Source organism: Centruroides sculpturatus, unplaced genomic scaffold (assembly GCF_000671375.1).
Source record: "Centruroides sculpturatus isolate CEXI.00-Female unplaced genomic scaffold, Cexi_2.0 scaffold634, whole genome shotgun sequence".
Lineage (NCBI taxonomy): Eukaryota > Metazoa > Arthropoda > Arachnida > Scorpiones > Buthidae > Centruroides > Centruroides sculpturatus.
Window position 1 is genome coordinate 44,753 of NW_019384759.1, and position 15,126 is coordinate 59,878.

Below are 15,126 nucleotides of genomic sequence, written 5' to 3' on the forward strand. Positions count from 1 at the left end.
ATTCTCAGTAAGCTAACACATTGGAGCAACTTCAAGGTTAAGTCTATTATTAATCGAAGTGCAAAATTTATTATAGGAAATAACCATTTTAAGCAAAATAAGAGTAAAAAATAAGCATTTATAAAGCAAAAAATCATATAAATAATCTCATTAACTATAATATTTTAATGTGTTTTAATTATATTTCAAATTAATTTTTTTGCTGGAAGATTTAAATTTAATTCATACAATATAAATTTAATAAAAATTTTTATTATATGAATTAATTTTATTAAAATAATTTAAATTAAATGATAAATAATAGATTTTTAAAAACTTTTTCTTGTGGTTCATTAACTTGTATGGCCTCCACTCATTAAATACACTGACATCTGGCGATGGAAGAAATAACTATAATTAGAAATTTGGTTTCATTTCTTGTTTTGGACGAATTCGAATAATATTTTGCGAATTATAAAATTTAATTTTAATTATTTTAAGCTTAAAAAACCAATTTTAATTTCTATAATTCGAACTAAAGTAAGGTCTACAAGAATTAAAGTGTGTAAGGTTTAAGATAAGGCTCTAAGGTTTAGTTGTTGAGTTTACTAAACTTTTTAATATAAAACTTTAACAAAATTATTTAAACTTTATTCATTTTAAAGTATATTAAATGGTGCAGTTTTTAAGAAAAGAGAGGAGGTGAAAATCCTTATTTTTAAGGTAAAACTCCTTATAACTTTAAGGACACCTTACAAAAGAGGAAAAAAATTTTAATAATTCTTTGAAAACATAAAATACAAGAACATAAAAAAATGGCCATTGTTGGGAAGTTATTCAAAAGAAACGCCCCTGAAAATAAAGCCACTGGTTAGAGGTGGCCGTCATTTAGAGGTTATTTCCTGAAAAATGGCCGCCATGTTGAGAGCCGTTGGCCGTTGTTTGGAGGTTATTTTGTGTGCACTTCAAAAGGAAACGTTCCTAAAAATGGGCGCAGTTTAGAGGTGGCCTTTATTGGAGATTCGCCTGTATCTACTGTATCTAGTTTACCTTTTAAGGTTTATAATATATAACAATAGATGTTAATTTTAAAGAGTATTGTAAGTGAAACTAATTAAAAAAATAAAAAACTATATACAAATTTTCAGAATTTATATCTTTATAATCTCCCGGAATTTCATCAGAAAGATTCGTAATTATTACAACTTACAAAAAAAAAAAAAATTGTGCACCCGACAGGGAACTAATTGAACAAATAATATATTCCCTGAGGAGAACATTATATGGTACCGAACACATCATTTTTGGCACTTTGTTATACATAACTTGAGTATTTTCCTTCACGAAACGATTCCATATACAACAAATGCTGGTATATATATAACACGGTATAGCATGGGGTGCTTGGTTCTAACCAAGTTGGGTTGTGAATGGAGTGAAAGACCAACTGCTCGGCAGCACACAGACTAGATGATGAGGTCTTAAATGGATGTTCAGGAACTCATGATTGTATGAGGTCGTACGGATGATTCGAGTGACTGCAACGAGGGACTTGATGTGGATTGTGGTTGATACAGGCTCGGAGACTTGACAGAAATAGTGGAGTAAGGAACTGGCAGTGGGGAGTAATTGTCGGCAGTTACTGCTTGAGGTGATCTTTGGCTCCCTGTGGTGATGAGTGCTGGGCTGATCGACTGTCCGCTACAAACTGCCGTTGGTGACGGCTGGTAGAAGGCGAAAGAGCCTGTACTTAGTGCCAAGGTGGTGGCATCTTTGCCTGATGAGCCATAAGAAGCTGTAGAAATATTAAAAATATATTAGAATTTTATTTCATTAAGCTGTTATATGTGACATATAAACCGATTTACTCGTAAAAATAAGCGCTATACAAAGAAAAATAAAGGATTTTTATACATTATAGAGTGAATTTTTTTTACTCTTCCATGTCCTATGGAACATTTACAAGAATTCAAGTGTATAGGCCTAAACTCAATTAGTTATACACAAGTGTTTGATTATAAACTTGGCCTATAATTGATTAAGATTTAACAATATTTGAAGGAACTATTGGCCTATAGGCTATTTTAATTTTTAATTATAGATGTACTGTACGTATTGATAGAGAACTTTTGAAAGGCTCAAGATTAAAAATTTCGTGTTGATTCTGGCATAATTATAAGCTTAATTTGATAATAACCGGGAACAAGTTAAAGTTTTGTTTTGTAAGCTGATACTGACGTTACTTAAATTTATAGCAGGGATATTATGGTGGCGTTAGGACGTGTTTAACATTTTCCAAGCCAGCTATGCAGCAGCGTGTAGGCCTCATATTTTGTTTGAAGATTTAGAAGACTTACCCGATGTCTCTAATTTAGGAACAGGAGGAGATGAAACACTAACATTGTTATCGGAGCTCTTTACACCATTTTTTGATTTTCGCTTTCTAGTTTGAATGCTGTCTTTCTTCATAGCGAGGGGACGATTCACCTAAGGGAACAAATAATAATATTTTCGATTTGTGGAAAATATCTTTGCTGTGATTCAGACTTTAAACATATGTTAAACTTAGTTTTAGCTAACAAATTATGACTCAAACCGAACAGGACACGTCCGTGTTGAGTCATCCATTCCATTATTCGATGAGTTTTGAGCTACTTACCCCATGTAATTTAAAGTAAAGACCACAGGCATTGCATACAGATTCCCCATGACTGTTCCTTCTCCACAATGAGGTTGTAGTGGTATGGCAATTAGAACAGGATAATCCAACCCTTCTAGAAGCAGACTGGAAAGAAAAATAAAGGGTTTACATTTTATAAGTGTTTCTTCTTGCTCTTTTTTTTGTTACAAGAATCCATTTTCCCACCGATAATTCAAACAGAAGCAAACCTTCTATAAACAGATGTTTTACAGACTAAACATAGTCGGTGGTCGTAAACTATATAAGAAAATAAATTCATTTACAGTTTTATTTAGTTATGTTAGGGGTCATATCTAGTTACGCGGTTACTATAATTATAAAATGAATCCCTCTACTCACCAATCTTCTTTGATTCTTGACCAAAGGACGGTTCATGCCGTTCATCTTGTGGTAGAGACCACATGCGTTGCACAGATAGTGACCTGTGCCATCCCTCCTCCACAAAGGGGTAGATACGGCCCCGCAATTAACGCATTCTCGACCTTCTTGTGCCGAAAACAAATCGTCATCTGTAAAAAATTATTTATAAACAGGTGGTAGTGAGTAGAAATAACGCAGACGCTACTGACTTACATCAGAATGGAGCCGTGTCACGTGGTGTGGCGCCATATAGTTTTTGAATAGGCTCGAAGAAACCTTATACCCCGTGTAAAGCAGTGATGGTTCCTTACTAACCAGTATAGAATGTATAGGAGGTGACCACACTTACTAGTCAGAGAGTGAATTCACCTTCTATCAGGGTCAATAGGGGGTGAGAAGAGTGGGAGGAATTCCGAAAAAAAGCACCGAATGCCGGATAAATTTATATCTTTTCTGACCCTCGCTATTAATATGGTCTTTCAGGCATAACGACCCTACAGCTGCCTGTTTTATATCAAAGAATTTTAAAGGATAGAAAGTAAATTTTTCTCTCTCCGTACGGCAATACGGAGTAGTAATAAAAATCTGAGTCTAGATTTCTTTCCACGCCATCTTAGACCGTCAGTGGCATGTAAACACGTTCGGTTGTGCAATACAGTTAGTCTGTCAACAGGAGCAGGAATGGCGTCTTAGGATCTGTCTCGTTATAGGATAGCCTTAGTCTGGAATTCATTGAATTCCACTTATTAGTCCCACTTAGTAACACATCCAAGCATTATTATTAAAGAATAAATTGCGAAATATGCTCCTCTTTTTTTTCTTTACTTTGTTTTTTAAGGTGTTGAAACTTTATTTAGTTTCGACACAACATTTATTTCACTGTTTATACTCTTTCAGGGTAGAAGTTTGACCTAATTCACCCTATGTATAAGAAGAGTATGTTGATAGAAAACTTCGTAGAAGACTTTTATGAAATAATAACATTAATAACTCTTTCTAAAAATAATTTTTATTAATTTTTCTCCTAGGATCTGCTTCGTAGTTTTTGATCTACAAGCTAGCTTGTGCAGGGTGGTTGGCTAAGGATTTCCTGCTTTACTTGATAAGAATTGAGCGGAAAATTTTCATGTAGTGGTAAAAGACGTTGGCGGGAAACTTAGACGAAAATATAGACGATATTATTTACCATTTTTATATTAAAAATTTTATTAATTAATTGAATAAAGAGCGCGTGGTTTCTCTTTAGCATAAAAGATCATTTTGTTAGCATAAAAATTAACTTTTTTCTTATTAACAACCACTGATATTTATAGAATTTGAGCTTCTTTACATCTTGCAACTAAGCCTGTTGATATTGCAGTCTTTATATAACTTAACTAGCTCATTGATATTATTATAAACACTGAAATTTATCCCATTAGAAACTAAGGCTAAAGACCTTATTATTTTTTTTTTAAAGAAAATTAGATAATAATTAAATAAAACTCGGACAAATATCAGCTGTTATGTAGCAGTGAAGAGACAACACACACACACCATACTGAACCTTTTTTTATATCAATTTTTCTTATTTTTTTCCCTCCCTTCTTTTAGGTGACAAGCAACGAAATGTGTCGACTTTGACGCTTGACATACTTTCTTTGACTTTCTAACCACGGATACGGCCACGTGACTTAGAAGTAACACGATATTTTTGGCTTTTTTACTACATTTTTTCCTTCCTAAACAGAGAATAATTAATTCATCATACGTCACATTTCGTACTTGTCACGGAATAAGGATAATTAATCGAGTTTTTTATTAAATTTTTTAAGTTAATTAAGAAAAACTCACCCATTATAGTCCGTGAATTGTATGAAGAAGAGACCCCCTGCACGCCGTAGTGTACAGTGGGATTTGAATGCACGGTCGAGTTGGCGGCATCGTAAGACGACCAAGGTTCCGGGTTCAAGTACGGAGAATAGTGGCCTATACCGTTTGTTCTCTGTAGAACCTGGTTAGAAGAGGTTAGAACCTGCTGATGACTAGAAAATGCGTGTATCCTCTGACCTATGGATGGTAGAGGTTTTGGACAATAATCCTCCGCTGCCGGGTTCCACACATTCTGTATGTGTGATGATGTTGGATTTAGCTCCTGATTATTGCTACTGTTACCTAAATATTGAAACATCTTCCCTGCTGCGGACGTTGTTGTCGAGATAAATTCAGTAGAAGGTACTTGGAGGTGATGATAAGTGGGTATAGCCACCGGTTGTGTATCCAATGGAAACACATCTCTATTAGTTGGAGACGGTGACATGTAACTTGTAGCAAGTTGCACGTTGGGTGATCGAAGATGAGCACTGTAATTATCGTGTCCGGACACTATATGCGGGGTTTCGTTCGAATAATCCGGGGGCCTGTAACCTGGAGAATATGACGTACTCTCAGGTGATGCAGTTTTGATGTGGGGGTGCAGAATATCCGATTCTTTAACGTCATTATCCAAGTGTTCCATAGAGTGATCTTCCTTCTCAGCTTCTGTGCTCGAAGGTGACACGCTTGGCGATTTTTCTAGCCAACTGTTAGGCTTTCTGTCCTCCATTGTTCGATTTGCGATACAAAAACTGAAAGAGATATTATCGATGATTGTGAAATCTTATTGACACAGCCACCTTTCAGTTAGAGCTCAACGATAAGCTATCGGGCAATTTTCTCAAATACTCAAATACTTCTATACTAAAACACTACTAAGAAGATGCTAATTTGCACGGTTTCAAGCTCAAAAATAAGCGAGAGCTTTGCAAAATTTGCTAATTTTCCGCATCAGCTGTGTCCATATTTTTTATTTTTTTTGGAAGGAATAATCCTCGATTATTTAAATAATTTTTCTTTAATATTCTGCATCGCATCACTTGCTAACTTTTGTAATATTTATAAGCAAATTTTATGCCGTAATTTTTCTTTCAATTTATCAAATTAGAAAAGTTAATCATGAAGATGCACTAGACATTAGCGATATAACTGCAGCCTAATCTTTGTACTGTGCCGAATTATCGTTCTCACGTCAAAGGAAGATAATTTTGTTACCATCAAGGTTAGGGATAACATTGAAAAGATAAAGAAGAAAATAAAGGGTTTGTATCATCACTTTGGACTTTATTGTTGTGTGATGGAAGTTTTAATTATTAATATAAAAGTTTAGGCCGTCGCAGTTTCGCTATAACAGGGAAATTAAGAAACAATTTTCTAATTAATTTCGCTAGCGGAATCAAATTAATTTGTTTTAAAATTTCTTTATTGTGTTCTTAATGTGATAAAATCTTTAATTAATATTTTGCATATAAAAATATTATTGAAATGCTAATTTATAAGCCGTAAGCTTGTACAGTTAACTTGTACAGAGCAAACTTTGTTCCAAGATGCGACTTTAATTAATATCTTCGTAAAAGTATTCATTGTAAGAAGGAATTCATATCGAAATTTACTGAATTCATTGTTTGTTAAGAAATTTATTAAATATTTATTGCATTTTTTAATAAATTAGCGCCTAGTAAGTTCAGTCAGATGAAGCAATTTTCATGCGGATATTTTTAGGTAGATGCTAAATTTCTATACAAATTTCTTAGTTTTAATATTATTGACATACTTTCTTAGGTATTATAATACTTAAAATTTTACTATAAATTAATTTAATTAAACATTTAAATATTGTATTATGATTTAAGTGGTCATTTCGCAGCATAAACTTGTGCACAAATCACTCAGCGCAAGGTTATGTCGACATTTATTTTAAATTTTAAATGCTGATTTTTTTCCCGATTTATTAGGCCAATAAATTTTATTTGCAGAGAATTTTCTTAATAAATCTCAATATAATTTATGCAATAATAATAATTTTATATATAATTAGCGTTTAATATTCAAAAAATGACGTTAAAGTTTATAATTAAAAAAAAACATTTTCCATTTTAAAAAATGCATTATTTGTTACATAAAATTTACGTTAATGTATATTTTATAAGGAAATTTAGTAAATTAATGAAGCAGGATGTTTTATAGTTCAAATACATAATATTTAATTATATATTCAAACGCAAATCCGCTTATAGATAAACGGTCGAACTTCTTATCTCCACCATTCAAGAAGGAAGTTGGTAGAGTGGACTCATCCGCTTCGATTTATGCTAAAATTTTATGTAATTTTACATCCAATGGTCACTTTCTAGAGACTATAAAGCTTGGCAAACATTACAGAATTATTAAAAATGCAAATTGGAAGCTGTTAATCCCATAATATATAAGCAATTTAGTGCAAAGTAAAGGGAGCAGAAAGCGCTTTTCAATATCCTTTCTACGGTTTATTTTATGTCTAAATTTAGAAGGCCTATATATAAAAAACTTGCAGAAGTTCGCATTCATTATTCATTTTCAATTTTATTCATAAAAGTAAAGAGTAAAAGAATATTTAAGATATTATTTAACTACCGCAACGAATCGTGCAAATTCATTAGTTACGGTTCACGCAAGTTTAGCTATAAAAATACAATTTACAGGCTTATGATTGATTGCTTTAAGTGAAATGAGAAGTTGAAATCGTAAATTTTCCGTTGGCAGATCTTGTTATTAGCTTATCATAAATGTATGTTACCTCTTTGAAGGAATGAATATCAAATCTCACCGTTTGATTATTCATTCCTCTAACCTTATTGGTATGCTAAATGTTTAATGCTTAATTTCAAAATTTTCTCTACCTGAATATTAAATAACAGAATACTAAATTAGTAGACTTAATCATTAATTAACTAAAATAATTTTTATTCTAGATTTTTAATAATTTATTAGAGAATTTTACGTAAATTTTTCTAATAATTTAATACCTTTTTTGAACGTTATTTATAGAATTATCTACACATCTATCTTGAATATTGTCTATATTTTTAGATAAGATTATAATTATCGAAGACTATGGGAAATATTACTGTAAATTAATATTATATAGTAGCATTTACAGGCGCCTGTTGCATAAGACGATAGGCGCTTACATAGCATCTGGTTTTTACATAATTTACGATAACTAATTAATCAGTAATTCTCATTAATTGTAAATATAATTAATCTAGATTAAACATCGTATCATCGCGCACATTCGAAGTAAAAACACTTAAACTAAGGCCTCTATATATAACTAATTATAAGATTTTGTTAGCCCTGTGATAAGATACCACGAAATTCTTAATTATCCTAAAGAGTGTATCGAAAGAGACGAAGCAGTAGCACTTACCCTTGTCGTTGGTCTACTTTAGAATTTCGAAAAAGGTCAGAGAGTAAAGACTTTATTTATTATTGGTCAGTACTAAACTGACCTCTAGTAAAGGGAGCAAATTAACAACTGTTTGCTCTGTAAAACTACCCCCAATTATGGTGCCAATAGTTGTAAAATTTTAACATGAATGGGCTTTTAAATATGCCTGAATCATGAATCATCAGTAGACATTTTTCACAAATATAAAATGATTCATTCGTCAACTCACTGCTTCATAGTTTGCTTTATAACTGGATCTATCCTTAGAGCCTTAAGAATTTAGTGCGAGGTTATAAGAGAATGTAACCCAGAACTTGATTTATTTTCTGATCATTAAAACTAATTTTGATACATCTAAAGTATTAAAAATTTAAATATGACCTTCTATAAGTCAGTTTATGTCATATAAAACCCCTTTAATTAATAACATAAATAAGAGATCCTTAAACGTACTTTAATTGTAGGATAATTATTAAATTAACAATGTTTTGAAGTATTAATTAACTAATAAAATTTAATTTAAGGATTAATTTTTTTAAAGTTTGCTTCTACAATTAGCGTTATTGAAATTAATCCTTAGGCTATTATGCAATTGTGGGGCTAACAGAGTAAGCACACCTCTAGCTAAAAAGTCCATTAGGCACCAAACTCTTTAAGCTTTGTTCTTTAAAAATGCTTTTATGTTAAAATTTCCCACATAAATTATATTTTTACAAATTAAAATTTGTATTAATCCAGGAACCACTGTGATAAAACCAATAATTACTGAGTAAAGGTTTTTTTCTTATTGGCTCGCCTATAGCCTTAAACTATTTTATGGCTATTTTAAACGGGAAATGTACTATTTTTCCTCTAAAATTGCTTCAACAAAACAAGATAACTTAATATTAATCTATAATTAATAGCAATTGATAAAATAAAAAAAAATTGTAGAATAATTTTGGAAATTATATTTTCAACTCTTTTGATAATAAAGAGACGATGGCTTCAAACTATTGTCATTTATGGGATCGGAGGTTATCGCGATGAGTTGATAATTCTAACCATGTAACACAATCTTCAGAGAAGGACTACAGCTGATAGTTGCTACATGTGCTGGATAACAACCTGTAGCTCTCAAATCAACATTGCAACCTTCTGTAACTTAATGCTATGATAGCTTAAAAACTTGTATATGTACAGTTCAATTCTCCTTAAATATTCCTCCATTTTACTCGAAATTAATTAATTATCATCGATTATTTAACTGCATTAACATAGTTTAATCACTTAGCAACAATATAGTATTCATGGAATTTCTCACTATTGGTTAGTTATCGGTGATGTAATAGTAATTGGGTGACGTGTTAAACAAAATTTATCATCGAAATTTATCGGTGACGTCACCACAATGGAAGAGTTTTAAAATCCGATCGAAAATCATACGTTATTTTATTTTATTTTTTAAAATATTCGTTCTAATTTATACGAACAAAGTACACTCACTTTTATCAAAGGTAGCAGCCATGTTATAAGGTATTTATCAATTTCGAGTGCTTGGACTCGGTAAATATCTAGTGGAAATACTCGTATCGGCTTGAAAATTGAATAAAAATCTTGATTTTTTAGCTACTAATCATAATTTAACTGGTTTACAGTGTTTACTTTCAATTGTGTGCCCACTTTAAACGTGTTAGTCACACTACAACTCACAGAAACGCCCCAGTTTAATGCACTTCTTTCGAGTTCATGTTAGCTTATAACCTCACTAAAACCTTCCGAGTAATCCTATAATGATTTATTAACGGTAGAAAAAAACTCCATTTGTCACCGGCCATCTAAAGACGGTATCATGTTAATTACCCCTATCAGTTAAGTATAAAATCGCCAGGCAAAACTATAAACTGGCGATTTTCTCGCTAACGGTTCAATCAACGGAACTTAAACTAAGTATACTTTTTTAGTACATAAACTCAGCAATATAATCGCTATATAGCACAAGGAACACGGTGTCTCTACAAAGACTATCATACAGATAAGAATTACGACATGCTACCATATATGATAAGCCAAGTAATAGTCAAGATACTATCTGAAGATACCACGAAAGATAATAGACACGTGTATCTATTAGAAAAAATATATAGAGCGATTATATACCGTAGTTTATATACATATATATAGGATATAAAAAACGGCATAAGATTCTTACCTTTTGTAAGTTATTAAGGACTGAACGTGTATAGTGCTTATAGACGTCGGTCTTACGATCCTTATCCCGTTGTTAGTATATATAAAGTGGTCGTGTAGTCTTACATCTGCACTCTGCCCAGCGAGGCAGGACGCTTAGGGTCATGTGGGGCTGGCAGTCACCAAGGAACCAACCTACCCCAGCCTTGGACATCTTCCTGTTTCCGATTTCCTCAGTTAAGTTCCTTTAGATTTTGTTACTGGTAAACATATATTGTGATAGCACTTCTTAAGGCATATTATTTAATCTGATATCTTTTATTGCATTTATTATTTGTTATCTTTTACTTTTTCCAATCTTTTCGTGTTTTTCTACTTAAAGGTTTGTTTAATGTTATTTATGCGTGTATCATATGACTTGGGGTGGGTTTAATTTTTGCTTTTCCAGTTTTAAAAAGTCTAATGCTTTGTAGTATAAAGTTAACATTTCTAAAGGAAAAAACTTTGTAAAAATTACGTTTTTATAGGTCTTTCTGCTGCGAAAAATGCCTCGTTTGCAGATTTATAAGTCATAAACGTTTAAAAAAGCAAATACGTCGACGAAAGAAATTGAAAGTCTTTCTAGACTTAGAAAAAATATGTATAGTAAAAGACGTAACAACGAATATACACACAAAACTGCGACAAATTAAGCTTAAATTCTACAAATAAATTTAAAATATATATGCATATTTACCTGTATTATATTTAAAAATATATCGCAGAAAGTATGTGGAAACGATTTTGTTTTCAATAAGAAAATTTAAGCTGCTGTAGAGGCATTATAATGATAACCTAAAAATCATAATCTTTACTCATCTACTCATCACTTATATTAAATTTCACTGTATAACCATTCCTTTCAAAGTTCACCTTGTGAGAGAGACTACGAGTTATGACTGGACAGTAAATGCGTAAGTTATAAACACAAGTCAACATTCAGAAATAAATAAATTGAACTTATCCTCTACACATTTTCTCATCATAAGAGATTCTCTGTTGAAAACTTCTAACCTTGGAACATAGTTGACCTTTAGCACCAAGGTCGACTCCGCTTCAAATAAATGTTTCCAACTTGTAAGCAACTTTCTTGATGTTAACTGGGATCAAGAACTTTTAAAAAATTGCTCAAGATACTAATTTTTTTTAAAGAAAATTCTTTCATTTATGTAGCTTATTTCGCATTTTTGTGTACTCTGTACAGTTTTTTTGATTGTACGAAACGTGTCACTGCGATTGATTAACAAATTTTTATCGCTCATTAAGTAATAATTTGCTTAGCTTTCGAGAAATTATTGTATAAGTCAGCATCTTTCATTCATTTATTTAAAGAATAGCATCTTGTGAGAAGTTTTTCGAGATTACTAACTCTGTAAATTTATCTTCGAAAGGATTAGATCATTACTTTTCAACTAAAAGGTAGCCTTATAAGGAATCTAATTAAGTTCTCTATAAAGTAAGGAGCCTTATTTGCCTTGTAAAGCCTATATTTTTCACATGCCAGACTATTTATTCAAGCTAATAATTACGTTATTGCCTTATTTTCATATGAAATATTGCAATTAATCAGATATGATCTTTATTTTACAGCAAGAGGTCAACACATCTTGTGAATAAACATATCGAAAGACTACTTGAACTTACAACCCTTCTAACCCATATTAAGAAACTCACCTCATTAATCTATTTAATTTATACATTTGTACACAACTTAACATCGAAAACAGCCAAAATTTATAAATAATTTGACTGTTTTTTTCCCCATTATTTTATTAAATGTCCCGCTAAACAGCAAGATTCTTTGACACGAGATGACTATCTTTAAGAATTTTCATCAGTTTATATAAAAATAATCTTTTAACGATAAAAACGATTAAATTTTCAGGTATTTTATAAGATAAAATTCTTTATTTCGTACGAGTTAATCCTTTAATAATCAGGTTTTCTTAAGACTTTAAAATTGCAATTGATTACCTCTTACATCATTTTTATTAATTTTTAAAGCAAATTTAATCACGTGAAGTTTAATAATGCAAATTTCATGTTTGATAAGCGTTTATTTTTGCAATTTTCTAATAGTTTTCTTATTACAAGTAACTTAAAAACATTTACAAAACACTGAAACTGAAAAACAATTTATGCAATAAGCTGCTTTATCAGCAAACTCGTTTAAAACTCACATTTTTTCACACAAAAACATCAGAAAAATGCCCAGAAAATATAATAAGTAAAACAGAAATCAGCTTACAATAAATTTTGATTTTTATTATTGCATTATTATTTTAATTACTGTAGTCATAAGATTTCCTATAATAAACACAGTATGGATGTTGTTTATCGCTTTAGAATTCGATTCTTGTTATGATTCAGATGTCAATAAGTAAAACAAAATTAATATTAAAATAAAACTAATTTTAAAATAATGCATAAACATACTCAGATGCTACCTCTGCGTACACAAAGGTATCGTATCAACAAAAACAAAACAGTTTTACTATACAAATCCCTCCTCTTCAGATAATCATTATCTTCCGACAATTTATACGAAAATATCTCTCTTTAAAGATAACTTATCAAAACTTACATATTATTAATTAAGCTATCGTGATATGTAGAATAAATATTTCCTTCCCCATTTTTATCAGAAACTTGTTAATTTATTAAATCGGTGAAAACACCTCTAAATTACTGATAAATGCTCATCTGCAACATAATCCTGGAATGCCAACGTGCTACTAAGGTAACAAAAAATTAAGGTAGTATTTAGGTGGCTCCATCTCTCGTCATGTTAACAAAATAAAAAAATACACACAGAAAACATACGCAACACTAAACACACACAGAACACAATACACACATAGAACACACAACACACTATACTTCCTTCGTATTTGAATAACTGGTTCATATCTGAAAGTTTATGCTTTAAAAATATTAGATTTATTCGTGGAAGTAAAGTGAAATGCTTTAATAAGTCATGTCCCTTTACATGGGATCTAGAACCAGGAACACTCGAAGTTATGACGTCATAACCAGAAGTAGAACATTATAGATAAGGATAGTGCCACTGAGACATCTTTCTGCACTTAAATCCTAACAGAATTGCTCCATTCTTTTAATTTAATCAATTAACAACTTTTCTTTTTATTTATTGTAATTGTGAGACTTTAAATACGTATTGAATAAATGTACAGTACTGTTATATTTAAAAATAGAAAATAAAATTTATCTGTTTACGTATCCGGTTTAGTGTTTTTAATACACGAAACTAACGTTAAAAAACAATTATTATATTATAAAATTTAAAACGCTTGAATGTAGATGTCTCTGCATGCAGTTTCTTATCGACCAATTGTAGTAGAGAAATCGATTTGAATATTTAAATGACGAACTAAACCACGCCTTATTGTTTTAAAAATTTATCCAATCGCAAACTTAGTTTCGATTTCTCTCATCGCTTTGTTTCTTTGTAGTTTCGATTAGGTACGAGAGATGGCGACACATGTTCATTTTATTTTATTTTTAACTTTTAATGAATAAAAAAACTCAAATAAAAATAAATAATCATTTATTTATTTATAATACATTATGTTGTATTTTATACAATTTTTAAATATATAAAAAAGTATAAAAAATTTATTTAAAATGAATATTTAAGTAAGGGCGTGTATACATACAATAATCCATAATATAATAATTTTTAAAATTAAAAAAAAACAAACGACGTGATTAGTCTTTAAATTTCTCTTCCCTGGAAAGAAAAAAAAATATGTAAATAAAATATATAAAAAATAATTAATTTTTATATTAGAAAAATTCTTTACTCACCCACAGCATTTACTACTAAAGAGGCAACACATGAAATTTCTTACAGAATAATTCACTCCTTCATCACATACGATGCATGCTGTGATATTAAAATGATGATGAAAAAACTGAGCTTCAACAAATGGCATATACAATTCAGCCATAAGATATAAAAATAAAATTGGAGTAACTATAATTATCCTTCTTAATGCAATCTATAAATAATAATAATAATTTTTATTACACTCGTGTACAGTTTCAGTTCTAAATTTAGAGAAAATACTAAATATATATAAAATTTTATATAGGCTATATATTTATTAATAAGATTTTTTTCAATTCAAGATTGAGTCCATAAAGATATCCATCTACAAAGAGGGAATTTTAGGTTATGGTTTCCAATGAGGATATTTTTTATAAATTAAATTTTCTTTGTATTATTCTATGTTTTATTATATAGATTATTACCTTAAGAGTTCGAATTAAAAATAGGAAAAGTCTTTTATGTGAATAAGGAAGGAAACACTATAGACAAATAAATAATAAACGTTTATGTACTGTACTAGTAAATAGAAAAAATTCTGTAAGAAAATACAAGAATATGTTGTAAGAATTTTTAATTAAATTAAGCCTTAATTTTCTATTATTAATTTCAAACTGTATAAAGATATCAATTTTTATAAACTTTACATGCATACAAGATTCAAAATACAAAATTTTTATAGCTATATTTAAAATGTATTCTCTTATACTTAAAAAAAAAAAAATATATATATATATATAAAAA

At 30.3% G+C, this 15,126-nt stretch overlaps 2 protein-coding genes across 3 annotated transcripts in view; both read right to left on the bottom strand.

Moving 5' to 3' along the window:
* Positions 1-314: 314 nt before the first annotated feature.
* LOC111628763 (transcription factor GATA-4-like) lies at positions 315-11,721 on the bottom strand. Of its 2 annotated transcripts, none has more exons than XM_023372607.1 (6): positions 11,230-11,721; positions 4,874-5,646; positions 3,020-3,189; positions 2,639-2,764; positions 2,337-2,466; positions 315-1,774 (listed from the first exon to the last, which is right to left on the bottom strand). In XM_023372607.1, exons 2-6 carry the CDS (start codon positions 5,622-5,624, stop codon positions 1,473-1,475), a joined length of 1,479 nt encoding a protein of 492 aa, XP_023228375.1. In that variant the 5' UTR covers positions 5,625-5,646; positions 11,230-11,721; the 3' UTR covers positions 315-1,472. The 2 variants fall into 2 exon arrangements, with proteins under 2 accessions (XP_023228375.1, XP_023228374.1); XM_023372606.1 differs by lacking the exon at positions 11,230-11,721 and adding an exon at positions 10,516-10,665 and having other exon boundaries at positions 316-1,774.
* A 2,421-nt stretch (positions 11,722-14,142) lies between these two features.
* The window catches only part of LOC111628764, a 1,832-nt gene continuing 848 nt past the window's right edge, over positions 14,143-15,126 (bottom strand). The window contains exons 2-3 of the mRNA XM_023372608.1: positions 14,361-14,554; positions 14,143-14,283 (exon numbers count right to left, since the gene is read on the bottom strand). Of these exons, the coding sequence (XP_023228376.1) occupies positions 14,262-14,283; positions 14,361-14,554 (216 nt within the window). The 3' untranslated portion in view covers positions 14,143-14,261. The remainder of the gene's footprint in view (positions 14,284-14,360; positions 14,555-15,126) is intronic.

Excerpts from the sequence above, each read along its gene's own strand:
- LOC111628763 (XM_023372607.1), bottom strand. The coding sequence starts at position 5,624 with ATGGAGGACAGAAAGCCTAACAGTTGGCTAGAAAAATCGCCAAGCGTG. Across the intron at positions 3,190-4,873 it reads CAATTCACGGACTATAATGG|ATGACGATTTGTTTTCGGCA; the intron begins GTGAGTTTTTCT and ends AATTTTTTACAG. Across the intron at positions 2,467-2,638 it reads TTTACTTTAAATTACATGGG|GTGAATCGTCCCCTCGCTAT; the intron begins GTAAGTAGCTCA and ends TTGTTCCCTTAG.